Source organism: Schistocerca cancellata, chromosome 4 (assembly GCF_023864275.1).
Source record: "Schistocerca cancellata isolate TAMUIC-IGC-003103 chromosome 4, iqSchCanc2.1, whole genome shotgun sequence".
Taxonomy (NCBI): Eukaryota; Metazoa; Arthropoda; class Insecta; order Orthoptera; family Acrididae; genus Schistocerca; species Schistocerca cancellata.
Genome location: NC_064629.1, coordinates 603,657,134 through 603,677,623, shown reverse-complemented (window position 1 = coordinate 603,677,623; position 20,490 = coordinate 603,657,134). Strand labels below are relative to the sequence as shown.

The 20,490-nt window shown below is 42.3% G+C and overlaps 1 protein-coding gene across 3 annotated transcripts in view; it reads right to left on the bottom strand.

Annotated features, from left to right (window-relative positions):
- LOC126184928 (potassium voltage-gated channel subfamily H member 2-like) overlaps positions 1–20,490 on the bottom strand; it is a 1,246,473-nt gene that overhangs the window by 459,981 nt on the left and 766,002 nt on the right. For all 3 annotated transcript variants that reach the window (XR_007536905.1, XM_049927600.1, XM_049927601.1), the window contains exon 5: positions 5,991–6,120. Coding sequence is in view for 2 of the 3 variants with exons in the window: in XM_049927600.1 (XP_049783557.1) it covers positions 5,991–6,120 (130 nt within the window). In the remaining variant the exon portion in view is untranslated. The remainder of the gene's footprint in view (positions 1–5,990; positions 6,121–20,490) is intronic.

Below are 20,490 nucleotides of genomic sequence, written 5' to 3'. Positions count from 1 at the left end.
TTTGCTTTCTGTTTTCGAATTTGGATTCGAATTTGGATTGCTGCCACGAAATGGTAGGTCCGAAACTTGTCACACGTGAGTCTATTTTTTTAAATACATTCTTCATTTCTACTGAAATACAATACAATATTAATGTCCCATAGTATGTGTCCAGATGCTAATGTGGAGCATTGTAAGGTGTTATACACACTAACACAAGAAAACGACACGCCAAAAAGGAATTATCAGAATGACACGGAAATCCTCAGATGTGAGGTACATTTACGGACAAACAAATTATTACAGTATGAGAAAAATTGGATCATTTCTTCAAGAGATTGAGCTTCACAAATTGAACAAGTCAATAACATTTTGGTCCACATCAAGCTCTTATGGAAGCTGTTATTTGACGTGGCATTGATTGATAGAGTTGTAGTATGTACTCCTGAGAGATACCATGCCAAATTATATCCAATTGGCTCCATGATGACCAGCGTCTTGCCAATGTGCAACAACATTTTTTAGTACAGTTGACGTAATAATAACAGATTAACTAGCCTAGTATGTGAAATGTTAATACCGCTTCATTTCTGATAATATCCCTGAATTATTAAAATTTTTAGAGTCGTTCTCTGTGCAGGATCTGGCGCTTAAACTGTTAGCAACATTCTATCCGTCGATTATCTGCACATTCGCTCATAGATTTCCGCCAACAAACGTACACACATGTGCGTCGATGCAGGTACTGCTGGCATCTCTCCTGCCTGTTGCAACAGGCCTACTGATATCGCGGTTAATCACGTGGGTGGGAGGCACCTTGCTGAGTGCTTGACCTCATAGCAGTACCAGCTACCAGGTCAGACATTATTACATTTACGTTTTTAGTCTGTTTTGTTTAAATTAAGTGCATTTCTCTATCCTTTCTATAATGTGGTGAGGAGACGGGCGGGAGGTTGGCACAGTGATGGCTGCCTGGGCTGAGCGGGCAGGTGGAGGTCCCTCATTTGTGGCCTGGGGTTAGCAAAGGCGGTGTGAAGTCTTGCGTAGCCTGCAGACATCTCCCTTGCGTGCGGCTCGCATTATCCGGTGGCAGTAGCAGGAGTGCTCTCTGGGTCGGTTGAAGGGATTCGTGAGACTGGCAGTGTCAGTAGTGGCCGCCTCTTGCGGCGCTGATTATCTTCATCGTGGCATGGTGACCTGCGATGATCATACTTGTCTGCCTCTTCACTTTTTTCTTAGTTTTGTTTTAAATAAAGTACAGTGCCAGAGGTGGTGGCGGTAATTGTTTAAAGTATACGATTCGTGATGTGTGTGCATACTTACCATTTTTCCATGGTTATTCTACAAGTTTTATAATCCCATAGTGGCACACCCCATCTTCCTAATGCAATTTTATAGTGATGACACAAACTAATAATGCAGGGGCGAGTTTCTTGTAATGTAGTTGTGTGTTTTGGGCCATGTGGTATTTGTTTATCATGGGATGGTTGGCAGTCTTCAAAACTGGGAGGAAATCGATAAAATTGTAAAAAAGTGTTCCAAATTTGTAGATAGCAATGGGTGGTCGGAGTACTTACAGACTTCGCTATGACTTTGTTAAATGACAGTAACTCAGCCATCTCACAGTCACGCATTGTATTGTCAAAGTGTCTTACTTTACAAATTTTGTTAATATTTACAAAGATTTTACAGAATATGTCGTGAAGACTTTACTGTATTTCTCTCAAGAGGACAAAACATTTAGGGGTGATGTACATTTGTTTTGTAACACGAGTTTTATTTTCACAATGAATTGCCGGCCGAAGTGGCCGTGCGGTTAAAGGCGCTGCAGTCTGGAACCGCAAGACCGCTACGGTCGCAGGTTCGAATCCTGCCTCGGGCATGGATGTTTGTGATGTCCTTAGGTTCGTTAGGTTTAACTAGTTCTAAGTTCTAGGGGACTAATGACCTCACCAGTTGAGTCCCATAGTGCTCAGAGCCATTTGAACCATTTTTTTCAGAATGAATTTTTCGCTCTGCAGTGGAGTGTGCGCATACGGAATGGTTTAAAATACTTTAAAGTCTTGCCCCCCCCCCCTCCCCACCTTCCCAGCACTTTATGGATGAAAGTTCACAAAATTTCAACATCCCTGTAACACTAGTGTCAGTACTGCCGAGAATTAAGGCAGATCTCCAACCAAGGGCTGCCCTGAGGACAACCACAACAAAAAAAATCATGAAGTGGAAATGGCACACCACAAATTTCACAGGGTGGTTTATCCTCCCGCCGGAGGAGAAACTCATGCGTTAAAGGGCTATGTTGTCTGTGTAGCCTGGTGAGCAGAACTTCCTTCCGTAGGTAAGGTTGGGATGAAGTCCGCCATGCCTGTTCGGTCGATATGATTGACGGCAGTTTGTTTTCAGCATCTTCAACCATACAGACACTATCCCGACATGCTTCTTCGACTGCTTTGTCAGCTATGTCGTTTCGCTGTATTCCAACGTGTCCAGGTACCAAGCAAAAGATTGCTTTCTTGCCAGGGTGCTTGAGCCGCTCAACGGAGTCATGGATGAACTGAATCAACCTGTCTACCGGATACATTTGGTGGACAGCTTGTAGCGCACTGAGAGAGTCAGAACAGACGAGAAACCTTGCACTGTGACATTTCACTCTACTTGGGAGCGGTGACGGGTCTCTGGTGACCCTTTATGATGATCCTTCCACAACACTGCGCAGAACAAGAATGGCAAGGCGTACTCATTTGCCCAAGTAATGAAAGGGTGAAGTGGGGGAGTGGGAGCTTGAGTCCTGTTGCTCCACAGAGAACGGGGGTAGGGGTGACGGGGGCTGGGAGGAGACCTTCAGTGCATCACATACAATTGCGTCAATTGTGTGGACAGGTCAGAAAGCCCGCAACGGGAGGAGGAAGGAGGATGAGAACTAATGTATCTCGCACAATTGTCTGAGGTATAACATGATACCCCGCGAGCCTTATCTTATCACTTATCAGTGGCCTTGAAAACTGTCATCGTATGCCCACTGCCCATCTACTCTTGTTCATGTCTCCATCGTTTTGGTATGAATATGCACAGTCTATAACTGACACGTCTCCCATTTATAGATCTTTGATTATTTCTTCAGTGTTTTGTGGAAATGTGGTCACAGTTTGTTGCTGAACAGCAAGTTCGCCTCTTGGAGATTACGATCGTGTCAGCGTGGCATTGTCTGACGTTAGAATGGTGCTTTTGTTTTTGCCTGGAATGGTCGCCCTACTCCCGAGTTCCGGCCTTGCACTGTTAGTCTATCTTTCCCTAGAGGAATGCGGTCTTGCCATCAGCTGACGGGGCCGTGGCTACGCAGCGTCCCCTGCTCTATCCATCCTTACTGTATGAGTATTCCAGATCACCTTCATCGCCATTTTTTCCCGAATAAATGGTGAGATGGAAACATAACGAAGTACTATTTTCTGCAGTGCTATTGACTCGTTGTAGCGCAGAATATATTCCGGGCAGCTGTTGCTTTCAGGACTCCAACACGACAATGTGGTAAATTCCACTGCTACACTGCATTGTACAACGCAAACGGCATTAAAATTACGTATTACATTTCAATTTCTTCGTTTCTATTACGTAATTTTTCCTTCGAACGACACGCCCGGTTTTATTTCTAAGAACGAGCTTAGCTTGTTCTGCGAAAGGACAACCCCAGTCACTCAACAGATGTACAGTGTGTTAACGTTCGTTATTTGATATAGCCTTGAAGAAGTTGCGTTGATGAATAAACAAGTATATTTCGCAAGAAATCTCGAAACATCTTAAATGACGTATTATAAGGTGACAGCGTATTCCCTCCAGATCCGTTCAGTATTATACAGGTGATGTATATAGTTCCTTATGCAAACTTATTAACGGTTTCTGCTTCAGTTGCACACTTTAGAGTGCTCACCAGGAGAGATGATTCCATGGATGCGACTTGTAACGGAACATATTAAAGGCTTTACTTTACCGAAGTATGCGATACCCTCCAAATTCAACCAGTTTAACGAGTATTTATGATTATAGCAAAGGTATTGTGTATGTTAACAATGATTGCATAACATGTCTCCATAAACAGTCAACCCATTAAATTATACTGAGTAACTGACCCACACAAAAGTTTATATCACTTGATCACTGATACAGCAAATGTCATCATGTAAAAACACTAAGTTCATCTTAAATAATTAATATGAAGTACGAAAAATAGTGGCCAACTTAGGTATTTTGGATCTCCTTAAGTAAAAATCACCCAGTGAAACCTATTTGTTCACTAGGAGCGTTTTCACTCAGTATTCACGAAATCAATCCTATTTTAGACGAAAACCAATGTAATTCTTAATAATTCATGTTATTTACTTATTTACGCAAATTAGAGAAGTCAATTGACAAACTTCTAAAAAACGGCCTTTTTGTAACAAAGAATTATTCTGTCAAGTCAACAAATCTGTCTGTCATTTTAATAACATGTTAACTTATGTCACTCGATGCAAATTAATAACTTTTCTGCACAAATTAGGATAACAGATGTACATGTGACTTATAAACTATATCTCTTTTTAGTAGTCCTTTGACAATGTTATAAATACAAGCAGCAAGGAGGGTCGAAGAGGCAGTCGGAATGTCACTTTGGTAAAGTGTGTTTGTGTGTTATTGTTTGAGGTGGATAAACAATGCAAAGAACATGTAATGGAAGTACTACTTTGTGTTGTGTCATGGTCTTTGGTGGACAGTGGAATTAAGATGGCCACCAGAGTAATAAATATTTGAAGTTTACGTATTTGTTGGTTTCGCTCGTTCTTTATCATCAAAAGCACATAAAAAAACACGGGACCTCATGTTTTTAACCCTAGACAACCAGATTTAGAGCCAGCATCAACATCGAGACACAGCAGCGATCCAGCAAGCAGCAGTGATTACTACAATGCATTTTAATGGCGCCAACCTAACATCAAGTGCTAACAAGCTCCATAAATGGGAGTGAAATAGTGCGATTAAAGCTATTAGCAATATCTATGACCAGGCGACCATTACAGACTCCAATGTCCTATATTGTCTTGAGTATGTCCTGTGATGGGTATCAAGAGATCTTTTCTTCTAAATGAAAGTCTCTCTCTTTCCCTATGTTCCATTATTTTTATTATACCTATCGAAAACACATAATGTGATCATGTCAAATGACCCAGCGGTAGCCGGTTTGATTTGAGATGATGGGAGATATTTGCATTACCACTGTTTAGCACACAAAGACAAGAGATGTAGGAGACTAACAGTTTCTGTTCAGATTGTGTTGAAGTCCATGGATAAACATCAAATATTCCAAATTGATCTAGTGAGAGTATGTGACGGTGATATTTCGTTCGGATTGTTACATTAAGTTCAGTAGCCCGTTTCCAAAAGATCAGACAACCTTAAAGTTGGAGATTAAGTTAATGGTAACCCATTTCCACCAAATTCTTGCCAGGAGAACAATAACGGGGTACTAGTGAATAAAAAGATCCATTAAAATATCAACACACTGCTTTAAACTAGTTACGTTTTTTGCGCGATTTGAGTATACAGTATACTATTACTAAACTCAGAACCCGCAAAAAACTCAAAAGAAACTTGATGCTGTCCTGTACCAACATTGTTTCTCTGCAAGTCAACATCTGGTTTAATGTTGGAACCCAATCGCGTGTCTCTTTCAATTGCCTTTTTTTTTTGGATAATGTATAAAAGAAAGCTCAAAATTCGCCCCCATACGTAAAGATCTTTCTTTTTATAATTTTGTCGCTTTGTCTCACGGATCAACCGACTGCAAGACACCTTTTAGAGGTGCAGGTCGAACTATTTTCAACAATCGTATTTCTCAGGTTTGGTAATTAAAATGTAACAAGGCGGGAGCTGACTGTCATTCGGACGATGTTTCTGGTTTTTGCAGAAGAACGATTTTCTGAGAGATGAGATGCCTCATTACAACTTGAGCTAAGGATAGAAAAATATTGACTACTCACGGCTTCCGGTGATGCGATGGGCGCCGCCGGCGTCTCGCCCAGCGGTCGTTCTTTGTCCTTGTCTTTCTCTTTCTCCTCCTCCTTCGCTTTCTCCTTCTCCTTGTCCTTCTCTTTCCGACCTATACTCGGCCTGAAACAAGATACATTCACAGTAGTCAATTTCATTTCAGTTTAAAGAAGTTTCTTTTTTTATCTTTTTACATAGACCAAAATTACAAAGACTGTGAAATAAAATTCTTCCTAATTCCACAGATGATTTATTCCATTATTATCCCATTGATGAATTTATATTTCGTAAGATCATCATCCTTCACTGCATATATATATAGGGGGACAATTATTGAACTATATAAACAAAATCGTCGTAACTTCTGAACAGTTTGCGTTAGGACGTTAAAACTGCACGGTTGGCCCCGGGGCATGATGGGAATTAGTATGCACATGTATGGTTTGGTTTAGTGACGAAGCCCATTTTCATTTGGCTGGGTTCGTCAATAATCAAAATTGGCGAATTTGGGGGACTGAGAATTCGGATTTCGCTATCGAGAAGTCTCTTCACCCTGAACGGGTGACTGTTTGGTGTGCAGTGCCCAGTCACGGAACAATCGATGCGATATTCCTTGATCGCACGGTGACTACCGAATGGTACGTGAAGGTCTTCGAAGACGATGTCATCCCCATTATCCAAAGTGACCCTGATTTCGACAACATGTGGTACATGCAAGACGGAGCTCGACCCCATCGAACCACGAGAGTGTTTGATGTCCTGGAGGAGCTCTTTGGGGACCGCATTCTGGCTCTGGGGTACCCAGAGACCACTGGAATGCGCCTCGATTGGTCACCATATTCTCCAGATCATATTAAAGACAAGATGTACAGCAATAACCCTAAAACCATTGCTGAGCTGAAAACAGCCATTCAGGAGGTCATCGACAGCATCGATGTTCCGACACTTCAGCAGATCATGCAGAATTTCGCTACTCGTCTGCGCCTCATCATCGCCAATGATGGCAAGCATGTTGAACATGTGATAATCTGAATTGGAATAACTGTACTGACATTTAAATGTTGAATAAAGTGTGTGCACGCCGTAGTTTCTAACTCATTTACTTTTTTTTCATATAGTTCATCAATTGTTTGAAATCATAATACGTCATGTATGCTGTAAAAGGACAAGAACGAACATTTTTAGACAGTATATGGAGCACAAATAACACATCAAATTGTTGCAGCACTGCTAATACAAACATTTCATGCTGGTTCAGTCTCAAGAAAAGCTTGTAGTGTTCCTTTCTCAGTGAGTATATTGTGGCTTCAGGGGATACTGACTAGACCCGGTGTTATTTTGAAAATATTTTGCATTAGTTACACCTAATTGACAGACGCCGAAAAAGTGCTCATCTCCAAAGTCTTAGGCTTAATCTTCCTAAAAGCTGGTTCCACACACCAGCGCCGCAAATTTAATTCTTAAAACCCTTTCACACAAACGCTGCATATGCCTGCAATACACCTCACCACGTCGTTCCAACCGGCAGATAGATACTCATTTAAAATAACGTGGCCAAGAGTTATAAGGAGTATAGCTAGGGTGGCCTCAGTAGGGAGTGGCCATTTGTGTACAAAACTTCTCCCTCTCACTATACATCTTAAAGCAACTGCTATATCAGTGTATATGTATCATAGGGTAACCATGTGCATGCCCACTCTTCATGCTGTCATCCAATAAGCTCACACAGACCTCCTCATCACACAGCTCCCCAGGCCTTGTCGCCTTTGTTAATACTTCAAATGGTTCTGAGCACTATGCGACTTAACTTCTGAGATCATCAGTCACCTAGAACTTAGAACTAATTAAACCTAAGTGACCTAAGAACAGCACACACATCCATGCCCGAGGCAGTATTCGAACCTGCGACGCAGCGGTCGCTCAGCTCCAGACTGTAGCGCCTAGAACCGCACGGCCACTCCGGCCGGCGTTAATACTTCAATGTAAATGTTGTGCAGTGAGGGTATGCTACCAACTAAACGACGAACTGAGATTGTTGGTGTGTTTGGGTCAGAAGAGATACTATGCTACTATACAAGAGACAGAGAGTGCACGTAAATTATGTTATGGCGTCCTTGTCCACTGTCGAGCACTCGTTATGATCTTGTGCTTTCGCAGACACGATACAGTGTTATACATTTTACTGCAATGAGTGTACAGCAAGATGAAACCTACGCTTTATCTATCCTGCCTCATAGCTTCTAGTATTCTCAAACAGGCTCAATTTTCACGCTACAATTGTATTTATATTGACAGCACTTTAAATACTAACAGCTTTACGGTTACAAATAAACAAATATTACCGTTACTAGTGCTATTACTACCACTGTCACCATCACCATTACTACTACTACTATGTTTACAACTGTTTACCTCCATTATTATTATTCCTACTACTATTATGCCTGGTATTCGCAGATCTGTCTATCCCCACTATGCTAAATTAATCAATATTGGATACTTAAGAACAGTTTTCGCATCAACGGTTGCCAACAGTCTCTTAAAAGCGTCCTGGCCCATGGGTATCCCCTTCAGCTTTGTGGACCCTACATAAGATATTGTGCCAAGATTGTGTTTTTGACTTCGTCCATTTCTGCGTGGATATCAGTTAGTGTCTGCACGCTCTTCTTCTGGTTGCACGTGACATAACTCAAGTCTTAAGTCACGTTTTCATATCAGAAGTAAGCATTCGCTGGAAGACGATCTCGTCATTCCAGCCTCTTGGTTTCCTGGGTGCACAGACCAGTACTCCAGTGGCGTCGCTATTGGAGTAGTACAGTAGAGAAAAGTGACTCAGATAATAATATGCCTCTCAAGCTTTACCGAACTCCGTGTCAGTTATTTAGTTGTTCCAGGCTGACTCGAGATACAGAATATCTTGACATCCGGTGTTTATTCTGAGTTAGTTGTTATCCATCAGCAATTGTCCGCCTCAACATAAAGAGATTTTCCAGATAGAGTCCTCTGAAATGAGTTCTTTTGGGCAGGCACATTCGTCAGTTTCCTCCCTTCCGATTCGGTGTGAATACATGGTATATGGATTGTAGACAATCAGAAAGTGGGTTCAGCCCTCATGTTCAGATGCCCAACACACAAGATCTTTTTTACGGTTTGGAGGATTTTGTAGATGCATCTGCACTTTTCGCCGTCATCCCACCTTTTCTGTCAGCGAAAGAGAAAGTGATTTCTTACTTACTTTGGGCCTGTGGCCTGCACTCCTATGATACTCTGAACGTGGCAGTAGTCCCTCCACTCAGACCAGTTCAAACCTGGTTCCTTCCGTGATTGTAAGGTAAGTGGACATATTCCCAGTATGACGTGAAGCGCTCGCCAGATATATAATAATAATAATAATAATAATTATTATTATTATTATTATTATTATTATTATTATTATTGTCAACGGACGTGCCGAAGCGGATACACTGGTTCCCGTCTGATCACCAAAATTTGGCACCATCAGACGTGTCCAAGCCTTTCATGGTCGACCATCCGAGTTCGCAGTACGCTGCTGACAGTTTTCCCTTTGCCTCTATAGCAGAGAAAACAAGAGAGGTGGTGGCGTGATGTCCCTGAACACCACTCTTTACATCAATATCCTGGATGAAATTGAAAACATCTCTGTAGTGTCTCATGAAGTGAGGGCACGTGACACTGTTGACGGTGATCTAACTGTCGGATAAGAAAGTTAGGCTCGGAGGCCTCCTTTGGTGCATTTCCAGAGGAGTAGGCAATGTTCCGGCAATGGGTTCCACCTGATCCCTTCTCTCATCATCTCCAACACAAACATGATCCGATCCTATACTACACTACACACACACACACACACACACACACACACACACACGCCCATCACAGTCACCTACACTTCGTAAATACACTTACGCGTATAGTTGCCATACTTACTTAAAGATAGGTGCTAGTGTACGGGAAGGAAAGGAAAATCTTTCCAATTAGGTGTCTCTAACTTCCCTTTAGAGTATCCCTTCCATTCATGCCACACAACTTTACTTACTTTTCATTACTGCTGACAATTCCGGCACACGCAATCTGGAATCTAATGCAAGTCGTACTTCCACAGGCTACAGAAAATTGTATAGAACTGTTATTAACATTCTCTTCAAGATTTGTAATATAAGCATTTTCAATAACTAGTGAAATTACAGCGCCAAAAGCTCCTGACATTTTGCGAAGTAATCCTCACTGCACTGGATTTACTGCTTGTGCTGTTGGTACCAGCAGTTAAATTAGTCTCGCAATACCATTATAGATTTTTATTGGCAGCTTATAATCGCGTCTATTCAAGACCATTCTTTGCCCTGTTTTTGTAGCACGTGCTGTAATGAACAAGTTAGCATGCTGAACTTTGGGTTCTGGCGCCAATGATTAATTATCTGCTTCCCCCAACGTCAGAATTACGTATGCCCCTCTCCCTTCTCATCTAGGCCTATATACGAGTACAAAAGAATGATTTATGACCACCCTCCCCTCTAAGCGAGTTGTTGGGCAATTGTCTTGTTGGTTGGGGATAAGAATGATTTATGATACTGCAGGTTCTAGCCAAGACCCAGTTATTACTGGTTTAGATAAGGACTTCTGAGAGCTGATCATGTGATCTCCAGGAGGGAAAATGAATTTCAACCCTGGACCAATGGGATTCAATCTCCAACTCCTCCTCCTTTTATAACTAGAGCACTTGGGTTGGTGGCTTCATTCTTTTGCTAAACACCATGGGGATAGGGCCATCAGGTTTGACAACCATACTTTACTCTCTCTATAGTTCAGCTGTAATAAAGGGGAATGAAATAATAATAATAATAATAATAATAATAATAATGATTTAACACGTGAAATTGAGGTATATTATTAATATTTCTGTGTAATACAATTATTAACAACATTTTTGGTTTGTTAACAATATTTTCAATCCTTATGATTCATTAACAATAACTTTTTTTCACAATAAAGTATTTTTTTCTGAAGGCTTATGTACATTCCTATCAGGTACAGAGATAATATTTATACTAAAACTAGGAAAGAAGAACCTATCTATTATGTTTCTCATTTAATAATTACATTCTGAATTATTTCTGTATACACTTTTTTGAACATTATTTGCGTTTTAATTTCTGATCAATCAATTTATACAATGCATGGGAAACGGGGACTAGCAGCCACACACACACTACTGCTTTCAAATAAATACACAGCCACACACTCAATGAATAGTAGGGTCCTGATCTTATCCCCAAAGATGAAACATTTGTCGTCATGACAGTGACAGCCCTTTTCAGCTGCAGTGCAGTATGTACCTCATGGCCGCCCGATAAAAAGACTACTTAACGCACCACATGCTGTGCAGCGCCAACACACTCGAGAATGCACCTCTTTTAAGCCTCTTTTGAGATAGCCTATGACGCTGCATGATGCACACCCTTAGCGTGTCTCTGGGTGGCACCCCGCATCTACACAGTATGCAAACATCTTCACCGTGAGCCCCATAAACACAATCTGCCACCCATTCGCCTCGTCTTCATTAGCCCGATAACCTTCTTGTTTGAGGTGTTATTCCATAAGGATTTACGACCGCATACCCAGACATGTTGCACGTTTTGGGATTGTACCTAATAACTTCAACTGGATCAAAGCCTTTAACCCAGTAAATGAAACTGTCTGCATCCATATAAAGTAATATGGCATTGGCGAAGTTTGGTTTTGCAAACTCGTAGTGAAAGCAGTACTTGTGGAGTTTGGAGATATCCAGAACACACATTTCGATATAGATAGGCTCTGTGTACTGCACTGAAACGCTGGCCATCTGCATAGCGACTAGTTCTTAATTGAAGATGGTGGCCCAATAGAAATTTGGTCTAGTGGTCAAATCTCTTGCGCCATATCATATCTCTCGCACCATAATGCCCATCCAAACGGTAAAATAAGGTATTACTCCAACATTTTCCATCGCTTTCCCAAAAAATGAACCGTTCATTATTTTGTAAAAGTCTTTCTTGAAATCACATGTGACAGATGCCCTCATTTCGTTGTTTAAGTCAGTGTACTTCTTCAACCAATGTGATTGGTCGAAGCAGATACCACGGATAATTCTAACCAATTTCACACTCAACATGAGGCATTGCTGGAGATTTCTGTGGTGCAGAATGGGTCTGCGTTTCTTTCCCAGCGTTGTGGGGATGGAACTTTTGTGTCTTTGTGTTGGACTAGGCACTCTGGACACAGTGGCAAGTCACTGTGTGCGTCATGCAAATGGGAGGGATATTCTAGGACTGCCTCCAGTACATATCCCTTCACAGAGTCCACAGCCACATTCTGGATCTTTTCTTTCAGTCTGCCGATTGACCTTCTAGACATCTATCAGAACCCTCCAATCAGCAGAGATTGATGCATGGCTTGCCTCTAAAGGTTGTTTACGCCCACGTAAAGGATGCACCTTAAATCGCCAGATGACCTCTACTCCTCCTCGCTGCTTTGCCGCTTATTCGCCACGGCATACCTGTGCATGCACTGGCAACGCCCCCATGAATGCCGCATTTGAAGAAGAGCAACATGTCAACAACGGTCAACGGTTCGATGTCTACATGTGTCCTGCCTTAACATTGCTTTCCACGAAAGCCCTGGTGCAGTGAAATAGAAGGCACAATTCAGAAATTATGTGGCCAGACATACAGTCCGAAACTTCGCAAAGACGTCTGCGAGCAGGCGTACATCGGTGATCATGAATAATTTTGCATATTCCCCTAAATCAGTGATACTGAATTCCTGCCAAACATTCACCACATGCTTCTGCACCCGTAATGACAGTGCCTGTCAGTTTGCTGGAGAATGCGGTTCTATCAGACAACATGGTTTCATATAGTCTTTCCATCGGAACCAGGCATTTGTAAGGAAATTCCCCCTTGTCAGAAGCTGAAACGGTACATCATTGGGATACGCATCTCTGGATATGCATGTCCTCCAGATGTATCATCACAGAAAGTTTCTGGTGAGATGGGTGCATGAAACGTAGCGTATCTGGGAAGTGGAGCGTTGTTCTTGGTGTGCATATCATGGGAACTGAAATATACTTTTCAAAGGTATCAGGAGTGACACTGGCCTTATAACGCTTCACACAAAAATCACCCAAGTGGTCAACAAGGAAGTGAGCATCATAGTAGTTCAAAATATGAAAGAAGATTGGTATATGCCATGGCAGTTCGTATTTCAAGGTAGATGCGTTGTGGGTGGCACTGTAAAACTTCCCTTTTAGATGAAAATGGTCTCTACTTGGAAGTTCACCTTTTCTATCCAGCATTAGCCCAGAAATGTGACAGGCAGCTGCCTGCTGGCATTCCCATCAACTTCTCACGTGAGCTTTTCGAGCTCAGAGGGTAAACATTTTGAAGGATTACCCTTACTGTATGATTTGAATTTGTTGCAACTGCTGTCACACGAGCATACAATCTGATACATACCCGCATACGCTATGTGCTGTTCTATGAGAGTAGTGTGAGAAGCACTGGGATCACCTTCACAACGCAATACAGGAGCTAGGAGTAATTCAAAGTCTGTGTATACGACAAAGGGAGATCTCTCCTGGAGGTGGGGGTTCTTGAAAAATACTTTGCCATTTTACTTTCTGACAATTTGGCGGAAAGTAGGGAGATACTGTTTTTGATCCGTACGTACTGTTGCTTCTTGCCCTCGGATAATAGCAACAATTCTACGTCATTGAGTTGCTGACTCACTATTTTCTAAAAGCAGAGTGGTCAAACGTGTATATACTTGACTTCTTTGATCTGTACACTGCGCTCATGGTCATCTTCCTCTGTTTCGCTATCATTATCAACAACCTGGCTGTATACTCGTACATGAACTGAATAGTTCAGACTCTGTCTCTCGAAGTTTGTTAGGTTCAGCAAATTTACGGAAAATGAGATGCCTTTGAACTTTTAAAGCCCATGGACATCAGATGTGTTATATGTTCTTTCATATTTCCGGTAACTTCTGTTGCTAACCAGAAGCGACCGTGAGAAGAAATATTCATCCCACTGATCTAGATTCTGGACATTAGTGTATGATTTCTTAGCGGTAATAGTTTTCTGGAGAAGAAGGATTAAACTGGACCACCATTAAGTGGATCAAAAAGATGCAAGCACATACATCATGGTGGAGTGCACTGCTGAGCACCTTACCCAACACTAATTACTGCATGCTGGAAAAATGACAGAGTACGACACTCTTGAAGAAAGTTCTGAACAACTCTGTAATTGAATCACACATTGATACCAGAATAGTTTCCCCCAAATTTGGACGAAGCTTTCTGGTCACCATAATCACTATCTGTTGCAGGGAAGAGGAGTAGGGGTTGTGTCAGCTTACAGTGCAGTACTGCTTTGCACTTAATGGTGAGATACCGCAGACGATTTGGGAGCAATCTTTACAAAACGCCATGGTAAGCACTGTGAAACGTTTCAGGATCTTTGTATCCTGCATTTGTGTTGTCAATACAGGCCTGTGAGATCCTCTCCACAAAGGCATCAGCAACCACAATCTAGTCCTATGTGGCTGCTGGACTTAACTTTGTGATCTATAGCAGCGGGTGAGGTGCTGCTGCTACTAGGCCAGAACAGGGGTGCGGCAATGCCCGATGACGACATTTGCGTGATGGACCACGGTGCAGGATGTGTGGCCCAGACAACAGCAACGAAGCCAGAGTTGTGAAGCTGGATTTGTGATGGGCCAAGTTGCAGCATATCCGGCCTTGGTTGCATCACTGTAGACTTCCCAGGCTGTCATTCGTCTGGCCACGGGTGCATCATCATTGTCGACGCGATGGGCTGCAACACATCCTGCTGCAGGTATATCATTGTTGTAGATGGGCCAGGCTGCAGTACATCTGGCTGAGGTACATCATCGTTGTAGAGAGGCTAGGTCAGATGTAGGCGCAAGCCCACATCTGTACACTTCCATCCTTTCCTCCAAGAAAGGAAAAACAATAAGTATAATGCATATATTACTAAAAGATATATAATAATTACAGTGCTTACACTCAAAATTCTCATCGTCCCTATCAGTCGATCGTACATCGATCACGTCGCCATTTGCCGATATGTTTTGTAATATTTTGTCCAGCCCTTGGCTTAGATCAACATCGAGTGCACCTAGAAACAAACAATGCATGCATATAAGCAAGTGTGTGTGTGTGTGTGTTTAACAAGTTGTGTTATTGTAGAATTAACTACAAACACTTTCCTTCCTAGATAACTGGCGTCATTCCCGCGAGCTGATACTGGAGATGGCTAAAATAATGGAGTCTTTGATATGACTGGACTCGCTATTGGCTCAATCACAGACTGTGGTGTGGTGTTTATGGCAACTGGGTTTCGTGAGACTGTATGCATGCCCATAGCAGCGATTTCGAGAGAGAAAGAGAGAGAGAGAGAGAGAGAGAGAGAGAGAAAGAGAGAGAGAGTGTGTGTGTGTGTGTGTGCGCTTCTGTTCGTAACATTCTCCAGTCGCCGACGCACTATCTTCTGGGGCACCATATACCTCCATCAGGTCATCCAGTGGGCTGTCATACACAACAGAAGAAGAAGAAGAAGAAGAAGAATAGGAAAGAGAAACTGATCATCAGATTCGCAGCTAAAAAAAATATACCCAGAAAACAACAATAAAATTCTCATCACATACCTGCAGAGTACTGTCCAACAGGGGACGCCTATTAGGAGCAGCATCATCACCAGTAATCTGAAGCTTCATCTTTACTGATGTGAAGACGCTAACAGAAACCAGGAAAGATAAGAAACTGACGAGTGAGAAGCACCAGAATGTGGCTCAGGCCAGTCTACTCTCTACGTGGAAATCGGCTACTACGATACACCAGAGAGCTACTCCAGCCAGTCTACTAAACAACCCGGGTTTAATGGATATCTGCTAGTAAGAAGCATCAGATAGTTGCTCCAGCAAATCTACTCACCATAAAAAGAAGAGGAAGGAAAATGACTCCTGTCAGCTCACAGATCGGAACGAAATGCACCACTTAAAACGGTCCTCTTTTATGGCCGACAGCCACATTCCATTGCTTATTTCAGCGATTATGATATGAGTATCCTTGTCTGGCATAGGCAGGCAGGCATCTGCGTGGCCGCAAGCAGGTCAACTATAGGAATTGAGTACGGGTCTACGTGGACGGACGCAAACATGTCCTCACATGCTCGTAATCACACCGCAAGTGTGCGCACCCAGGCGGAACACCCAATGAGCAAAGAAACGCATTATATTACGACGCTTTGCGACTGCTGGACAGGCTGTAACTTGCGGGCGTTATTAGCTGCTCAGCGCCTACGCAGACTTCGCCGCAGCGGCAGAGCCTGTGTGAGCATGCCGCGGCTCTGCACCCGGCTCCTGTAATGGGCGGGATGCAGCGCAGCTTACCGCAGGCGCCGCCACATATGTATCTGAAGTATGCTATATCCGTGACAAACACAAATACAGCGATGAAAACGGAACACCACTTTCAAGATGAGCTGTGTTCCTTAGTTCACGTATTAAATGAATGGTCGTTTGTCGTGTACAGAGAGGCCCACATGAGCCACAGGATGCAAACCGCCATGGACAGGTAGTGCTTCTAGAAACGCATTGAGCAGGTTTCTACAATTAGAACTCCAGTCCTAGACAAACAATACAGGGAACGTGTAATGAATATTTAGCTGAAGCCTGTCGAAGCTATAAGAGAATGTGAATAAGTAAAAAATTCAGTTTTAAAAAGACTTACCATTTACTGATGATACAACTTAAAAAGTATTTGTACATTTTCTGAAACATGTACACAGTTCCCGGTAATTACCAGTTTTGAAGCAGGAACGGCTACGAGACATGCAGGACGAGAGTTAGTGTGATTCTGAAAGGTGCCGACAGGGATGTGGAGCCATGCCGACTCCAGTGCCGTGGCCAGCTGCACTAGGTTTCTTAGCTGAGTAATTTCTTCTTCTTCTTCTTCTTCTTCTTCTGCTGCTGCTGCTGCTGCTTCTTCTGCTGCCGACGCTGATTTTGGCTGCCGGTTTGTCTGCCTCATTCCCTGATTGTACTGGACCAACTGTCATCCTATCTCTTGGGTGGTAATCCAGGTAGTCATTTTCCTTGCAGTTGTCCAGTTTTTAAAATTTCAGCTAGTATTGTGGTGTCCATCCTTTCCACATGATCCTTCAAATTTATTTTTCTTGTCTTCATCAAATCATTTATATCTTGTATTCCACACTGTTCCCTAATCGATAATTTTTTTCTTTTGTCCCACATTGTTACCCCTTGGAGTAGTCTAGTACGTTCATTTCCACTGCCATCACCTTTGTTTTATTTTTTTCATTTCTGTTCTGATTTCTGCTGCTTATGTCATCACAGGACACACCATTGTTTTATATATTTTATTTACCCTCAGATGCCATAAATTTATTTCTCCATACAGTATTTTGCAGGCATCCGGCTACTCTTACTGCCTTTCCCACTAGGTTTTCACTTCCAAGGTTAAGTCTTTGTAGCTAGTGATAACTGTCCTCAGATAATTAAAGCTCATCACTTAATGAACTGACACACCATCTACTTCTCATTTACATCGTACAGGTGTTTTTGATATTATCACACTCTTAGTTTTTAAAATGAGATTTCCACGTTATATTTCGTAACTGTTTTTCTGAATTGGTGAAATAACCTTTGTGAATTATTCTCATTATATGGTTGTTTTTGTTGTTGTGGTCTTCAGTCCTGAGACTGGTTTGATGCAGCTCTCCATGCTACTCTATCCTGTGCAAGCTTCTTCATCTCCCAGTACCTACTGCAGCCTACATCGTTCTCAATCTGCTTAGTGTATTCATCTCTTGGTCTCCCTCTACGATTTTTACCCTCCACGCTGCCCTCCAGTACTAAATTGGTGATCCCTTGATGCCTCAGAACATGTTCTACCAACCGATCCCTTCTTCTGGTCAAGTTGTGCCACAAACTCCTCTTCTCCCCAATTCTATTCAATACCTCCTCATTAGTTATGTGATCTACCCATCTAATCTTCAGCATTCTTCTGTAGCACCACATTTCGATAGCTTCTATTCTCTTCTTGTCTAAACAATTTATAGTCCATGTTTCACTTCCATAGATGGCTACACTCCATACAAATACTTTCAGAAACGAATTCCTGACACTTAAATCTATACTCGATGTTAAAAAATTTCTCTTCTTCAGAAACGCTTTCCTTGCCATTGGCAGTCTAGATTTTATATCCTCTCTACTTCGACCATCATTAGTTATTTTGCTCCCCAAATAGCAAATCTCCTTTACTACTTTAAGTCACACTTTACTACTTTAAAAGATACATTATATGGTATTGGTACAGAAATATTAGCTTACCGTATACCGCTTTATTTCCCATTGTATAGCCCAGTTTCTTCCTTACAGCATCAATGATACGCCATGTTATTAAGTTGAACGGGAGTATGCATAATGAATATCTTTGTCTAATCCTTTCACCTAGTATAATTTCATCTGTGAATCTTTTGGCGTTTCAGTTCTCATTTTATTACCTGTATGTATGATATTCATTATACCCATTGCTACACTTTCGTCGATTAAGTTTTGAATTATATCCTTTTTCAAATGTTAACAGCCGGCCGGAGTGGCCAAGCGGTTCTAGGCGCTTCAGTCTGGAACCGCGCGACCGCTACGGTCGCAGGTTCAAATCCTGCCTCGGGCATGGATGTGTGTGATGTCCTTAGGTTAGTTAGGTTTAAGTAGTTCTAAGTTCTAGGGGTCTGATGACCTCAGAAGTTAAGCCCCATAGTGCTCAGAGCCATTTGAACCATTTGAATTTTAATGTTAACAAAGGCTTTGACAAGTCAACGAGGACAGGTAGGCTGGCTTATTATTTCTCCACAATATGTCTTAAGGCAAAACCAGCATCTATTGTGCTCCTGTTTTTCCTGAATCTTGAATTCTATATTTTGTCTAATTAATGATGTTGACAGTTTTAAAGTGGTATCAAGAGGGTATTACCTGGTAATTATCTAATACATGTTCAGCTGCTTTTTTTATACACTGGAATTGATCCACAGACGAATAGTGTGATTGCGATGGTACCACAGATTTTCGATTACGTTTAAATCCTGGGGTTCGGTGACCAGGGGAGTAGGGTAAATTCATACTGGTGCTCTGCGAACCATAAAAGTACAATGTAAGCCGTGTGACGCATTGCATTGTTCTGCTGATAGATACCTCTGTGCTGAGGAAAACCAAACTGCTTCTAGGAGTGGTCCCCAATGATACAAACATACTTGTGTTGATCCATTGCGCCTTCCAGAATGATTAAATCACCCAGGGAATGCCACGAAAATACTCCCTAGACCATAACGCTCTCTCCTCCGGCCTGGACCCTTTCGAAGTTGTTGCAAGGCCTTACACGCCAATGGCAACCTGTCCGATGGAGCATAAAACGACGTACATCTCAAAAGGTGACCTGTCACCACTCAGTGAATGTCCAGTTACGGTACTGGCACGCAAATTTCAGCCTTCATCCCCAATGAACAACAGTCAGAATGCGTGAATGAACCATTAGCTTGCTACGGAGGCTCGTACAGAGCAACGTCAGCTGAATCGTCGTTGAGAAGTTTCTGTTAGTGGCTCCTTGGTTAATCTGGGTGGTGAGTTGCTCAACAGTTCCACGTCCATTCACCCATACGCATTTCTGCAGCCGTTGTTCATCCCTTTCATCTATGGCCCAATGTGTATCATAGTTGCCTTGGCGCCAGTTTTAGAGAGAGCCATTTTGGTATGCGCAGTATACTTAAACAAGGCTGCACGTGAACAGTTTCCACACTTCGTAGTTTCAGAAATGCTTCCACCCTTGGCCTGAAAGCCAATGATCATGCCCTTTTGGATGTCCGATAAATGGTTTCATTTTCGTATTACAACAACTGACTGTTTTCTGTGTCCCCTGACAAGCTTTATATATCCTCCATTGGTAGCGATGCCACCTACGTCTGTGAGTGGTTATTGCACATTGACATCCAACACTCATGGTAGACACATTAATGTGACTGGACTGTGTATTATCACTTAATCACTTATGTGTTCACTATACTTTTTTCTGAGTCTTTGAATAGCTGGGCAGTTATAAACATCAAGGTTCCTTATTGATGCACCTTTGAAATTGTCACAAAGCCACATCTGCTTTTCACGGCCTTTGACGGAAACTACACTGTTTTTACGATCGCAGATTGAGAACAATGTCCTCATTTCTTCTGCAATCCGTCGTCATCCCATGCTTTCTATGGTGACAGCTCGTCAACCAAGATGCTGCCCATCGCACCTTGGCGCTCCATATTATTCTATACGGTGGGAGTGAAGTGACGCTAATGGACAGAGCCATCAGTACACATCCATTGTTGGCGAACACAACGTCTTTAAACTTAGTCTCCA